This window comes from Phyllostomus discolor, chromosome 1 (genome assembly GCF_004126475.2).
Source record: "Phyllostomus discolor isolate MPI-MPIP mPhyDis1 chromosome 1, mPhyDis1.pri.v3, whole genome shotgun sequence".
NCBI classification, from domain to species: domain Eukaryota; kingdom Metazoa; phylum Chordata; class Mammalia; order Chiroptera; family Phyllostomidae; genus Phyllostomus; species Phyllostomus discolor.
Genome location: NC_040903.2, coordinates 84,918,429 through 84,934,261, shown reverse-complemented (window position 1 = coordinate 84,934,261; position 15,833 = coordinate 84,918,429). Strand labels below are relative to the sequence as shown.

The following is a 15,833-nucleotide window of genomic DNA, read 5'->3' as shown; positions in this document are numbered from 1 at the left end:
GGCGGGCCAGTTTATACAGAAGTCAGGAATCATTTTTCTCTAGTCTCAATATGAATATACATGTATTTTGTAACCTAATTCTTTAGCTATAGAAATGAAGATTTTTAGATACTTCTATAATTTTGTGGCATTATAAGTATAAAATAAATTATATGAGTTGTATTTCTGTACTTGGATCTGCTCATAACATTTCTATGCTAAGAGTGTATTCAGAATAAACATTTGCTGGCTTAAGAAAGAATACACATTAAGTTCAGATTCTACAGCCCTGTGCTCAAGGATAGTCTGTTAGGAATTGTATTTGGTTGCAAGTAAAGGTGACACAGTGTCCCACATTGCTAGGATTGCTATTTGGGGTTAATATTGTGATGTCTTGCTCTGCCCTTTTTTCATTCTTAAGATTACCTTAGGGTCACAGAGTGGCTTCTATAGTTCACCGTGATTTATCTATTCCAGGCAAGAGGACAGAGGAAGCATCCTAGTCAGGACCTTTTTAAATAGCCTTGTAAATGTCCCACCCAGTAGCTTCTGTTCACACACAACTGACCAGAATTTAGTCACTTGGCTACTCACATCTGCCAGGTCAAATAAGGAATGCAGTTTCCATTGCTAACTCATTCCCCATGCATGGAGGGACAGACAGAGATACAGACAGACATTCTATTTTAAAGAAGAGAAAAACAGAAATTCGTGAGCACCTATCAGTTTCTTTGTGCCCTTCATAATCTTTCTAGCCTGGCTTGTGATCTCTTCTGCTGTTATAAGCACTTCACATCGCAGCTTAACTAGAATATTGGCCCTCACTGGGAACCTGCTTCGTTGTCCTTCCCCTTTATTTTGCTTCCATTGTCAAAGGCTTTGTCTCCCTTCCTAGTGTCTCTGCCTCTTACCTCTGGGTATTGCTCAGATTACATTTCCTAACCTGTATTCAGTTATTATCTGCCCCTTCCCCTACCCCTGATCTCACCTCTCTATCACAGCTCTTGTTAAGTTTTGGCCAATATATTATAGTTTCATAATTAATTTTTCATATCCTCTGTGACTATTTTGCCCACACTGTCTAGTATAACACATTAGATATAACAGATGTTCAATGCATATTTATTGAATTTCATTGCAAACCTAATGCCGGCAAGATAATAGGAAAAAGTACTTTTGTGCATTTTTAAGGGCATTTATTTTGTAAGAGAAAAAAAACACGTATGTCAACATTATGTGTATCCATCCTATCCCATTTAATGGCTGTTGACTAATAAATGGGTCGTTGGTCACTTCAGTGAATAAATGTTGGGCAGATGTGCAAACAGCAGTTTGAAAATACTGACTGCCTCTCTAAACTTGGAAGACACATTAACAGCCTTGGCCTCTTGGAATGTGTGCATTTCATGTCCCAGGACTAGGGCGCTCCACTGAGAGCAAACAGCGAGAAAGGGAGGGGGACAATAAAAACTCCTGTTTCTACAAAGTACCTGAGAGCACTATGAATGGGCAGCCCTCCAGCTGGTCGGGGGTCAGAAGGCCGTGCGACCCGGGGACCTCAGGTCGTATTACTTCATAGAATGTCCTCTTCAAGTGGACTTTTCCATGTTTTTAACTGGTGATTTCTAAACTGCTTTTTTCATGTGTTTAGAGATATTTTCAAGTTCTGTTTATTTTGGGAGGTGATTTCCTTGACTTACATTTACTGATTTTTAGATATTTCCTTTTTTTGTTTTGAGTATGGTAGTCTGGGCGCCTCAGTGATACTTGATTCACTAAGGTTGTAACTTTTGTAAGTTTATATATAATTCTTAAGCTTTAGGGAACATCTTTTTTAAGTTTAAAAAATTTGTTTTGACTTGCATTTCTTGGTGATAGGACCAGGAAATGACATTTAAAAATGGCTTATTTCTGGGACTTGTGTTAAAAACTGCATCTGAACCATCTACAAGGTGTAGAATTGACTGAAAAATTATATTGGAAGGTACTCTTGGATAGTTTATTTTTTCTTACAGTTCTGAAAATTGTTTCTCTTTGAATTTTATGAGATGTCTAGCATCATCAGATTTTAAGAATTTTCCAAGCACATTTCTCTACCGTTTACACTTTCTACTCTTCTCGTCCTTTATTTCGGCAAGTTTTAAATTACATGCTATCTGAGCAGCACTGGGCAAGGATCAGTAGTGGTGCAGGGTCCAGGTGGAGTGACAAATAGGCGAGAAAGGCCAGAAAGTAAAGTTGGCAGATAAGTCTGTGGAGTCCAGGTGAAGGAAGGGTTAGTGAGGGCTGAGTGAGGAATTGTAGAAAGCACCAAAAGTAGCATGCACATCGGTTTCCCAGGAATATTAGAGAATTGTCAGAAATGGGGAGCACATCCCAGGACAGAGAACACCCTGGGCCAGTGTGGGAAGGATCTGGTGTCAGGGACTTGAGAACTCCAAGTCACCACTGACCCCCTTCCTTTTGTCTTCAAGACATGCCAGCTCATCACTCGGTGGCTACTGAAGCCCATTTTTCCTGTCACGAAAACATATCATGCCTTCTTCATATCAACTAGACCCTTTCCAGTCCTTTCTACATATTGTTATCAGGCTAATAATGCCAAAGTGTTGAGACAGAGTGTGCATTCCTAAGTCTACATTCCTCAAAAATCAAGGGAACATCACCATCTGATGCCTCTCACCTATGCTTGTCTACTTCTCACTCTTCGACCAGCGTGTACCTTCCCTTTTTTGTTTGGCAAGCCCCCTCACGTCCCCTGAATAAATGTCCCCTTACTTTGGATAGTTTTCTCCCTTTTTAGTCTGCCCATGCTTCAGGATCCAACTAGTGTCTCTTCTGTATGGCTTTCTGTAAAAATCTATGTGGATATGTTTGTGTGATGATTTCTTTACAAATTTCTTGTATGTCACCGATTTTGCTCATAAGTAAATGTTGCCTTCAGTTAAAACCATGCCTGTTTGGTCTCTCCGTCTGGACCGTAAGCCCTCTGACAGCAGTGCCCACACCATGCAGTGCTTTCTCATCCATTTTAGTGTCTGGTAGAGCACTGTGCACATGTTCTGTACAGAGCAAAGTTTCTCAATCTGGCACCATCACAGTTTAGGCTGGATAATTTGCAGGGGGGTCAGGGTACTATCTGAGCATTGTTGAATGTGTGGCAGTATTCCTGTAGTCTACCTCACTCAGTGCCAGTAGCACCCTCTCCCCAGTGTGACAACCAGAATGTCCCCATTTATGCCGAATGTCCTGTGGGGGCAAAACTCCCCCGTGGAGAACCACTAATGTAAACAAAAAGTTCTAAGCAGTGTCTTGGCAGGAATCAAAGACTGGGAAAGCTTCAAGTGATGATTTCTTAGCATTTTGGTGTCTTGAGGAAAGACAGACTTGAGTTGATGGAAGATAGTAAATGTAAGATAGATCTTTTTATTTGCTGTGATGGGCCATAGAAAAGCCATTTGAAACTGATGAGCAGTTGTGATGCACCTAAGGTTAAGGTAGAGCAGGGCAACAGAGGTATTCTTAAGTTGAAATTCCAAAAATACTGAGTTTTAATGTTTATTTTATTTTGAACCATTTATACTTAGAAATACTATTTCCAAGAAAATAGTATTTTATTATTAAATTGGAAATTTATCTGGAGTTCAAACAATTTATCTGGAGTTAATATCTTTGGATTAAGAACAACTTTTTGAAGTATATTTGAGAGAAAGTCTATTAATGAGTTTTAAAATATGAGTACAGGCGATTGTCAATTTATCACTATTGGCAAACATCAGTTGTGTTCATGCATAGTTTTACATGTTTTTCTCACTATTAGAGCATTGTGTTCAATTTTGCAGACTTTCCAGCCTGAAGTGATACACACATGTGCACACTGATACACAGTGTGCATGTGTATGAGTATGTATTCTAGACAGTGTTTACCCCTCCAGGGCATGGTGCTTCTGTATATTTTGTAAAATATACAGATGGTGCTACTCTTCTGTAAATTCTTAGAGATTTTTTATTATTAATCTAGCAGATGACATTGATACTATATGGCTGACATCCTGCTGAGCCAGAAGTAATGCATGATATTCTCTTGTCACAGCTGTGTGCCAGCCACAGTGCAAACATGGCGAATGTGTCGGACCAGACAAGTGCAAGTGTCATCCTGGATATGCCGGGAAAACCTGCAATCAAGGTAGGGGACAGTGTGACACAAGTAAAGAATCAGAAGCCCCCTCCATTCCTGCCTGGTAAAAAAATGTTGAGTTCTCATGCCCAACCACTTTTCTATGATTATTATTCTACGTGTTTGACCTGCCATTTGCTGAAAGATACAAATATAATAATTGTACATCTTTTAAAGTCTATTTCATGGACGGACAGTTGAATGAATTTCATCCTCATATTTACTGCTAATAATTAAAATGCATTTTGAAAAAGAGCATTGCAGCATCGGTAATGTTAGAATCCTTACATCCTGTTCTTCCACTAACTGGTGGAGAAGTCTTCGCAAAGTGCTAGGCTGCTTGGACCCAGTTAGATGAAAATACTTTAATAGTCAAAGTCAGGTAGGAAATTTGGTATGAAATGTGGAGGTCCCTTCAAACTCTGAGCCCTTTGATTTTGTGGTTAAATTTCTTTTAACTGTTGAGCAGTTTGCAATGTTCCTCTCAGAAATAAAGATTTTGATTAATTTAGTAAGTTACTTTTAATTGATCAGTTGGTTATAAAAGCAAACATTTATTTAGCACTAACAGTGCCCCAGGTATTTTATATATATTATCTGTTTTCATCATTACAATGACATCAGGAGGTAGAGTACTTATAATTAAGAAAAGCTATGGTTAGATTTCACTAGAAAGATACAAGGATAAAAGGGTCAGTGCTTTATTTATTACTTAAAGTAATGCTCCCTATCATTTTAAATGTCAAATGAAACAATCATATGGGGGTCTAACTGTCCCGTAGATACTTACTTGACTTCACCTGATACAGAAATGATATTGTCAAAATACTCTTGTTCTTCAATAGCTGATACCCCTTGAGGTATGCCACGTAAACTGGCGATTTGTAGACATAATTTTCAAACAATCCAGAACACTGATGTTTGAAGGTATGTGTACAATTGTTCCTGTACTATCAGATGAACTCCATGCTCGTGAAATGTGACATGTCCAATGGCTGGACAAGCTGTTACTCTAACCTGTCTTCTAGATGATCTGATATTTGATTAATGACTGATTTTTTCCTAGTGCTTCTTCTCTAATAATATTTTTCATCTTGGGATTTATCTAACATACCTGGGTAGTATTTTTAAAAAATAAATGGGGTTCTTACTATCTTAGTTTACTCTTTTAAAATTCCATTTGATTTTCCTTCTCCTGTCTAAGTTTTCAAGTAGCAGCATGTTCAGTTCTGACTGTTGAGTTACTAGTGTTCATCTCAGAGTCCCAGCATGCTTATTTTTTGAAGTGATGAACATAAACCAGCAGAGGTCTCATTACTATGTCAGCACCATAAAACTTGTTGTACTGATGCCAGGAATTTATACAAAGAAGATTATTAAAAAAGCTAAGTTGAATTGCAGAGAAGTGCATTTGAATTTATTTACAATTTCATCAACTTTAATATGCTTCAAATACACTATTATTGGAGCAAGGATTCATCTCTGGCTATCTCTTATTTTCATAAAAACCAGTTTTTCCAGTAGCACATACCTGTTTCTCTAAAGAAAAATTGAAATGTACTGAGTTGAAATCTGGCCTCCCAAAATGATATTCCTTAGGCGTAAAGGATTTCTTTAGTAGCAAAATGGGATTTTACACCTGCAAAAATAGTGCTGACACTGAAAATGTAATTTCAAATGCACCTTGAACATAGAACTCCAGCTCACAGTAAACCTGTGTGTTTTAATCGTCTTTCTTGTTGCCTTCCTGACCAAAACAGTCATTTGGCCACTTCCTGATGGAAATGCTTATGTTCTTTGTGAGCAAAAGTCCTTTGTGGAGCTCCTGAAAACAATCACTAAACTTGCACATGATCGGTGCACATTAAATATTTATTGAGTGAATGTTACATATAATGGTTCTTGGTCCTGAAAGCCGCAGGAGCTTGAAAGAGTTCCGTGGAGTTTTCTAGTACCTTAGTCTCTGAATCCGTGGACTGTGAATTTGTCAGGTGAGAGAGACTGCTGTGGATGAGCTGGGTAAGTCAGAGAGCTGCCGAGAGACCCCTAGAAATGTTGAGTGGATTGTCTATATCTGTTGTACATAACAAATTAACTTAGACATTTTATTTGGACCATATATTTTAATATACTGGAAAATGTGCCTTGGAGACATGGGAAAACAAACAGGTTTCTTGTTTCTTGAGGAGAGAAATGTCAAAGAAGAGGTCCTTTGAAGTAATTTCACAGAGCTGGATATTAGCTTTTGACTAAAAAGTAGGTTTGGGTATAAGACAAGTATCTGCTAAACAATATTGTTTTGAATTGTGTACTTTAAGAAATCCCCTCCACCCCCCAGGAAACTTGCTTGACTGAATGAACAGCTTGAGTAAATGACAAGCACTTGGGTGCTTTTAGAGCCTCCTGGGGAGCAGCCAGCATAGCAGGGCAGGCCCACTTTGGAACTGGCTTAATTTAACAGCCTGTCACAAGATATGTGTAATCTGCTCTTGGTGGCCCGCTCTCCCCACTGAGTCATCTCCTGGATTTGCTATAAATGGAGCACATGTAATATCATAGGCATGACTGATCATTAGCTTATTCTATAACACGCACAGTACCTACCTTCCATAGTAGGTGAAATTCTAATGCAAGATTTGGTGTTTTTTTCTACCTTACTTTCTCTAGTGATTTTATTTTTGTATGTTTCCTCCCTCTTTGAGTAACTGTACCCATACAAGTCCCCTTTCCCCTCAGCCAAGAAAGGATACTATTATAGATAATAATCTTTTTATAACTTTTCCACTAGGGAGTTATTTTTAGCATGTAATATATCATAGCATTGCATTTTTTCAGGAATGCAAGATATTCTTTTGAATTTGTGGTGTGCTTTGTAATGAGTTCAGAAGAAACAATTTATGAATATCAGTTACTAATGTGTTGACATGGTTTGTGATTCGTATGCTGAATTCCTTATCCCAAGAACAGAATTAGAGTCCTGTAGCATATAATCAGACAGTAGACTCTGGTGGACGAGTTAAACCTGAGAGTGGATCGCTTTTCTATGCCCAGCAGCCTAAGTGTGTTCACCCTAATATTCAGGTAGTTTCTTACAGCCTTGCTTTTTGAAGGCTGTGCAGTTTTAACCCCAGAAACCAGTGTGCATCTAATTTGGAATTTTAACTATTACTAATATAATAGTCTTAAAATAGGATATAATTGCACTTTTGTCCTTCTATTTTTCAGTCTTACCCATCTTACAGTATTTTGGTAAGCTAAGCATGGGGACAGTTACCTTTATTCTTTCTTTCTTTTTTTTTTTGAGAAGGCTTCTTATATATTCTAATTAAGTGTCACCTAAATGTAACATAAGCTCTTACATTTGAGTGAAACATTGATCATGCTATTTATTTAAATAAGGTATTTATGCAACTCATAAGTTTGTGTGCAGTTTTGGAGTATTTTAAACTATTGTACACATAATAATGAGCAAGAAGTCTTAAGTTGGTCATTTAAGACTTAATGTCCTGAAACAGAGCAGGTTGATCATAATATTTATATAATGTGTTTGTTATTTTAGTTTTCCATCTTTGTCAATAATTACAATCATGCTTTTACAAAATGACCATCTCTTTTTTTGCTGTTTTTATTTTTAATTTATATGAGAATGATGGATTGTTGACTTGTACAGTGTGTGTGTTCTTGGGGAGAAAGATGACCATGATAAATTTGCAGGAAAACAGAAATTTTAAAAAAAGAGAAACTGGAAAAACTGGAAACTAATTTTTGTAAAGTATCCATATTCTAAAGCATTCTTTTTGAACCCCTCCAACTTTATGTAATTGTTTAATATATACTTATAAAGATTTTTAGGGCTAAAAATGACATCAGTTCAAAGTTGACTCTTATTACCTTCTTCCTGGTGTGAAGACGAACACTTCTACCCAACTCCTCACGACCGAGGCAGTGAGCAGCCTCTTTCCCAACCCCAGGACCACCAAGCCACAAGTTTGCCTTCAAGGGGTGAGCGTGCACTGTCTCAGGGGGCCTGCGCCTCCCACCTGCACGGCTTCCTGCACTTGTGTCACTTCTCGCAAATGTCCTGAAGACGAGCCCCCCGGGGCGCCCACCTCCGCGCAAGCAGCAGGGACTGTCACCCGTGCTGACTCTCTGTGCTCTAAAAAGCCTGGAGCCTCCTCTGTCCTTTCACTGCATCGAATATCGTTGCTTTTCTTCTTCTCTGGGTTTCAAAATGTCTTCTAAAAATAGGATAGCAAAAGAACTTTTGTTTTCATGTGTAGGTGAAGTCCAGAATATCAAAGCAACTGAGATGGTGTTCTGATGGCTTTTTCTAAGTAGATTTTAGATGGGATCAATCCTCTTCACCACCAAATAAAGGGTATAGAGTTCTGGCTACCAGAAATGAAACCGTATCTTAGCTTCCTTCCTTTAGTGCCTCATTTTCTCATGTTAGAAGGCCTAAGCTCTGGTTCCACTACAGCCCTCAGGTGAGCAAGTCATTTAAAACATCTGTGTTAGGAAAACAATTAGTAATAGGGGGACAGTAATTCCTGCCCTGTTTCTCTGCAGGGCTGGAGTGAGAACAGAAACACCAGAAATATTAGTGTCTTCGTTATGCTGGAAAGCATTGTAGGAAGGTTAGGGGACAGCATAATTTCACAGTTCTTCTGAAAACCTCTATCCCCCCTCACTGACAGAGGTAGGAGCATAGAATGGAATTAAAATCCTACAAATTAGGAAATACTCTCTGCTGAAATGGACTTTGATGCATTTGTCTTTCTTCTGCACAAAGAATAGGGCCATAGAACTAATTTTAGTCATGTGTCACTGCTGTCTTTAAAGTGTAAAAGTTACGGCAGCTGACACACCGACATCTGTTTCCCTGTGACCTCTGCTTTGGTCAGATAAAATGTAAAAGCTTAGGCTTCTGAGATATTGTCCAGTTCAAGCCTCAAAGAAAAAAGTCTATAAGTGCATTAAACAAATGAAATGTTTTTCCCTTAAAAAAAATCCATTGGGTTGTCTTGTTCCATGAATCTCTTGCAAATTTTCAAGCTACTTTTCAGTGTCTGCATGCTAATAAAATTTCTGACTCTCTTTTTTCCCTTGAAGTGTCAGTATAATGCTACGCGCAGCTTGCGTTTTTGTTCTGAACCATCTTCTTTCTCCTTCTTCCCTCCCCCAAGCTCCTGAATTTACCAACCTGCTTAAGTATACTCCTGACTTATAAATGCTCTTTAAGAATTGTATACTTAATAATTAAAGCATTTGAATGTAAGTGGTTTAATTGTAAAGTACTATTTTTCCTTGTGTGATAAGATAGGTACATGACAATTCATTAAATTTTTGTTATAGATTTTCCTTTTAATTTATATTATATTATAAATTCCTAGAGAAAAAGCAAGATTAAAGTAAATTTACAATAAAAACACAAAAGATTTTCTTAGGTTCTTTTATCAACTTTTAATATTGATTTCTAAAATGTGATCAAGGATACTTTTCATGTTTTTTATATTGTTTCACTTATTATTATAGGAGCATTTGCTGTAAAGTGTCATTTTTGAATTTCTGACTTAATTTGACGGTAATACAAGTGTTACTGATTCTGTAGTCTACAGGATTTTGGAAGCAGCCTGTATTAACTCAATTATATAAGGCATTAGATCAATGGGAAAATAAGGTATAATAATCGTAGAATAGAAAGAAACCTGATGAAAATTTGAAAAAAAAGTTCATCAACAGAGTATCAGGCTCTTTTAATCTTTTGAAGCTTTCTACTTGAACAAAAGTCTGATATTTGGTAAATATTGATAATTGTGGATTGTGGGATCCTATTTCACAATTTCTGCAGTGGGTTTTGTAAGGGTTATTGTGAAAGTTTTAGGAGACAGATGCCTGTGGCAGGTGGGACAGTAATGGCAGTTCTGGGCCCATCAACCCCAGTGGCCTGTCAAGCAGAGTCAACCACTCCATGAGCAGCTGGTAGAGTACAGCTTTCTCAGATTGCTTCCAACATATTTGAATATTTACATGTCAGTTTCATACCAGTAAAAGAGTCAACAAATGTCTCTACATTTACCCACTGAATTGTGTACATTTATTTCCTTTGTCTGAAGGAAACAATGTCTGAAGAAATTTCTATCAGCATAAGTACTCCTTGTATGCAAGCTGCCTGGAGCTACAAATATCTGACCAGTTCCCACCCAGAAACCCATAGGAATTTTTGTGGCTCTTTAAAATAAACCCAAGTTTCTTCTTCTTTTTTTTTTTTAAAGATTTTATTTATTTACTTTTAGAGAGAGAGGGAGGGAGGGATAAGGGGAGGAAGAGAAACATGGATGTGTGAGAGAAACATCCATTAGTTGCCTCTCGCATGTTTCCAACTGGGGACCTGGCCCACAACCCAGGCATGTGCTCTGACTGGGAATTGAACCAGTAACCTTTTAGTTTGCTGGCCGGCACTCAATCCACTGAGCCATATCAGCCAAGGCAAACCTAAGGTTTCTTAAGTGGCATGTTTTATATCCATCAATATCCTTCCCTTGAGATACAGAATTCAGTCTAACTCTGTTGTTTTGTTGTACTGTACTATTTTATCTTTGCTTGGTGCAGAAATATATTTAAAACACAAGGCCTTTCTCTAACAATGTACTCAGATTTAAATACTACATGCTAGAGCATCAGTCAGGGATTCATTAAAGCCAGGTGTGAATTGGCAGAGAAATATTAGCAAGGATAATCCACTCCTCCTAGAACATGAGAAAAGATGTTTCTGATTTTAATTTTTAATAAACATTAAAATGCAAAGTAGAAGAATATGAGAAGTGGAGTGAATTTCTTTGTCTTTCCTTCTTGATTTAAATTTTTTTACTTCATTTAACAGAGGAAGAAATCGAATTCTGATGAGACTAATCTGCAGAGCACCTTCTTTGAGGAAATTATTTTGAATTATCTTTAAATGTGATTCTGTGTTGCATACCCCTGCCTGGGCAAGACAAAATAAAGTATAAAATTGAGTAAAGCATAGGAAATGACAAATGTTTATTATTTAATATTCTAGGACTTCACCCAGCTGGGGATCTGCTTACAGATGTATTCAGGTTAGGAAAAAAGACCAAGTTGGGGAGTCAGTAAAACATTTTTAAAATTTTAGATTCAAGATTTTAGAAAACAAGGTAACTTGGTGGTTTAATTAAGTGAAATCTATAGATTTCTAATAAACATCAAGTCAGGTTTATATTTGATTAGATTTAAAGACAACTTGCAACTAGATTTATCCATATTTCTTCTTTCATGACATAGATTAATAGATAATGAAATCATGCTGGCAGTTCCAAATAAACATGTGGTCATATTTCTTTTTAATGAAGTCTGTGTTTGGGGCATCACTGTTGAAGTGCTTATATGTTGTTATGGGTTTTATGTTCACTTGAGGCAGTGTTCAACTTGGGTTGAAAAATTCTCATAATGTGCAGTTTGTTAGTTCATTTCATATTGATATTTAAATCAATAATCCTAAACTACACAGATTAGTATTATTCATTAGTGTTCTAATTCATTGAATACATAATTACTCAATTATGTATTATTCATTAGTGTTCTCATATGTCCTTGTTAACTACCCAATGAACGAAAGTATGTTGAAGCATTTTTAAAATTTTCTTCTTTAATATTAGATCAATATATAATCTATAAAACTGAACAGGAAAACCCACAATTGTGATCATTCTAATTCAAGTAGCTTTTATCCTCTGAAAATATAGCTTTATTTTGGGAACGTCAAAGCAGTCTAATGTTAAAATCCAGACACTTTCTAGTATCTTCTTTAAACAGAGAGAGGAAGAAATCAATAGAGAAAAAACACATTGTCAGGAGGGACTCCAGTGGTAGACCCCAGATATTTTGAAGGTACGGAAGTCAGACAGATGATTCAGCACCATGAGGAGTCAGGATGCTGCCCTTTCTAGGGATGAGGAAGCAGGCACAACATACTCTAACTGGCCTTGGTGGGCAGAGATCACATTTACTATGTAATTTAAGCTCCAGAAATTCATACAGCCTCTTCATTGTTATTAGGCTTTTGATCACCTGTGAAAGGAAAAAAAATCTTGGTCACCTCTAGCATAACAATATTAAAATTAAGACAGTGTGAACAGGCGTGTGCGTGCTCTCTCTCTCTCTCTCTCTCTCTTTCTCTCTGCTATAAATGACTGGCTAGTGTAGCTTGAGTTACTTTTCTCCTTTATTTTTCAATATAAAGAAGTATTTTAAATGGTTTACATTTGTGCAGAGGTTTCGTGATTGCTCAGCTCCAACTTCCGCTCTTTACAGATCTGAATGAGTGTGGCCTGAAGCCGCGCCCCTGCAAGCACAGGTGCATGAACACTTACGGCAGCTACAAGTGCTACTGTCTCAATGGGTACATGCTCATGCCGGACGGGTCCTGCTCAAGTATGTCAAGAGTCCTAACTGTTTTCTGAGTGCTTTGGGCTTGGTTTCTCTCCTGTTGTGGGCTGGTAGTGTGAAAATGAAAGTGGCCTCCCAGGCCTTCCCCCAAACAGGATGGATGTGAGTGTGTGTGTGTGTGTGTGTGTGTTGGGGGGTTATGTGTCTCTAAGGAACCGAAAATCAAAATAGGAGCTGTCCCTTTTAGATGGCTAGCACTTTTTTACCATGGGTGCCAGTGTTAAATTGATTTGGACATGATTTTAGAAGAATAACAAAAGTAAGTGTGTTTTCTAATGTTTTTCCCTTTTGTCAGTGTGGGCATAGAGCTATTCCAGCTAGAAAAAGAACATTAGTGACACTTTCAGGACTGTGAGCTGTCCATAAAGATGGACTATAAACTGTTTGCTGGTAGAGCATCCATTAAGCTTGTCGCTTGATTATAAACCACTCAGAAATACCTTCTCCCCTCACTTTTACATTTCATTATAATAATCGAAGGACTAACTTATGTTCCTTTTCTTAAAAAACTACTTCAAATTAAAAAAATGAATTTGAAGATAAAAGTGATTTAGAAACATAAAAGTAGATTCCATCTGTTTCTTTGTAGGAAAGAAATGTATGGTATGTCCTGCTATCATTTGGTTGTGTTATAAGACAGGTGATGCCCTAAAATTCTCTGAGAGCCGAACATTGCATTGAGGTTGTGCTGATAGGATATCTAGTAATTGATGGCTTGATTTTGATTTTTGTAGAATTATCAGTTAAATTAGCTAATTATCAGTCAGTTAATTATCAATTATCTCTCTAGCTGGGTTGTGTTTTATAAAATAATAAAGGTTAGCTAATTTTATTTAGTATTGCATATTTAGCATGGGGCATTTTGAAGTGAGGTGTTCCATGCTTAACAACACGAGACAGTGATGCTGGGAAACTGTAACACTGCGCAGCTCAGTGGGGCATCTGCTGTCCCTCGGGAAAGCTAAGGTGAGGCTGAGACAATCAGGCAGGTGCTTCACTTAAGGCCAGCACTTAGCATGCACAATCTGGAAACATGCCTTCATTTTCCACTTTCCTTGGCCACTAGAAAAATTTCCAGGTAATCTATGTGAGATCAAGTTTTACACTTGCCTTTGAATTCCTCAAATGCATTAGAGGCCTGCTCCAGGTGATAACAGGGCTGGTTCACTTCTGAATCTTCTTAATCCCTGGAGGAGGAAAGTCTTTCTGTCTCTCTCCCTATTTTTTTTACTTTCTTTAGACTGTTGAATGATTGAGGCCTTTTTGTCTTCATTGTTGGCCGAGTGACAGAGATTTCAGGACAAGTTAGAGACATAGTTATTTCAGTTGCGGAGCCTGTTCCCTGAGTCAGCCAGACATACTCATTCCAGGTGCCCTGACGTGCTCCATGGCCAACTGTCAGTATGGCTGTGATGTCATCAAAGGACAGGTTCGGTGCCAGTGCCCGTCTCCTGGCCTGCAGCTGGCTCCAGACAGGCGGACCTGTGTGGGTGAGTTGTGAACCCAGTGTCTCTGTCAGTAGGCTCTCTAGGAAAAGGAGGAAAGGGAAAGGTGATGGGAGTGAGAAAAAAAAGGCAGCTGTTTATGTCAGGTGATTAGCTGTCCTTCAGAAGCTATCAGCTATCTCAGAAGAGGACCTCTCTCTGTGAATCAACTATGGAAACCTTATTTTTTCTAAAAATGGGGGACAGGAGAAAGCTTCAGGCAAGAGGAAGTATATGTGCAAAGGCACTGGAGTTGGAAGAAGCACAATGTTGAGGGAAACAAGAACTTGGTATTTCTGGCATGTAAGGGGCAATGACTGATAAAGCTGAAAAGATACATAAGGCTAGATTGTATATATTGCACTCAGTAGATTAGGAAGGTAGTATAGAATTGTCATTAAGAGTCAGGGCTCTGGTTTCAAAGCTACCTCTACCATATACTTTTTAAAAAGATTTTATGTATTTATTTTTAGAGAGAGGGGAAGGGAGAGAGGAAAAGAGGAAGAGATACATTCATGTGTGAGAGAAATATCAATTGGTTGCCTCACACACACCCCAACTGGGAACCAGGCCTGGGTCTGTAACCCAGTCATGTGCCCTGACCAGGAGTCAAACTGGTGACCTTTCACTTTGAGGGATGAAGCCCAACCAACTGAGCCACAGAAGTCAGAGTTTCTCTGCCATATACATGATATGTAACCTAGGTAAGAGACTTCCTGTCTTTGACCTTGAGCCTCTTCATCTTTAAAATGGGAGTAATGGCACATTGATCCATTTTGAAGATTAAAGGAGCTCAGGTATGGAAAGAGCTTAACATGGTACCCAGCATGTAGTAAGTGCTCAATGAATGGAGGTATTTGGTGATTCAAGAAACATTTATTGGTTACTTCCTATATTCCAGGCCGTGTGCTAAGGCCAGGATATGCAGTAATGGACCATGCTGACAAGAATTTGATCCTCACAAAGTTGATATTCTAATGGGGCAGACAGAAAAAAAAACAATAAAATTACAAATACTTCTAAGTATGAGGACTTACAGGAGAAAGAAACATAGTATATTTTAAAAAATAATGGTCAAGGAAAGCCTTAAGCTAAGACCTGGATCATTGGTCATGTGAAGAATCAGCCAAGCAGGCAGAAATGATGCAGGCACTGCAGTCAACAAGGCCTGCTTGAGGTCCTGAGAGAAGGAAGGCCAAGGTGGCTAAGTACAGAGTGGGAGTATGGAGGTTGGTGGCTTGAGATACAACTGGTGAGGTAGGTGGGGGCTATTTATTACAGAGCCTTCAAGGTTGTGATGTGGAATGAGGATTTAATTCAAAAAAGCAAGTAGAAACAGTACAAGAGTTTTAGGCATGATGCTAATCCATTTTGTATTGTGATAAAATCATTTCAATGGGTGGGTGGGAATGCTTTGGAGGGGGTGAGATTGGCTGAGAAAAAAATCAGGTTAGGAGGCCTGGGAGATGGCCCGTTATAAGAGAGTAGTGGCCATGGGTGAAGAGAAGAGGAGACACATTCAAATAATCTCTCAGGGGTAGAAGTAACTGGGCCTGATGATTTAGGGTAAAGAGAAATAGGGCTGTCAAGGACAACTCATGTTTTAGTTCGGGCAGCTAGGTGAATGCAGGAGCAGTGTGCGCTGAGATGTGGTGGGGGAGGAGCCTGCTGCCTGGGCTGGGAAGATGGAGTGAAGGATGGCGCTGTGGAATTTATGGTGCCTCTGG

The 15,833-nt window shown here is 38.4% G+C and overlaps 1 protein-coding gene across 4 annotated transcripts in view; it reads left to right on the top strand.

The window, feature by feature from the left end:
• The window catches only part of NPNT (nephronectin), a 78,808-nt gene that overhangs the window by 30,203 nt on the left and 32,772 nt on the right, over positions 1-15,833 (top strand). For 2 of the 4 annotated variants that reach the window (XM_036025674.1, XM_028508063.2), the window contains 4 exons: positions 4,073-4,165; positions 8,066-8,158; positions 12,488-12,607; positions 13,993-14,112. In XM_036025674.1, the coding sequence (XP_035881567.1) occupies positions 4,073-4,165; positions 8,066-8,158; positions 12,488-12,607; positions 13,993-14,112 (426 nt within the window). The remainder of the gene's footprint in view (positions 1-4,072; positions 4,166-8,065; positions 8,159-12,487; positions 12,608-13,992; positions 14,113-15,833) is intronic. The other 2 variants (XM_028508064.2, XM_028508065.2) reach the window with 1 other exon arrangement.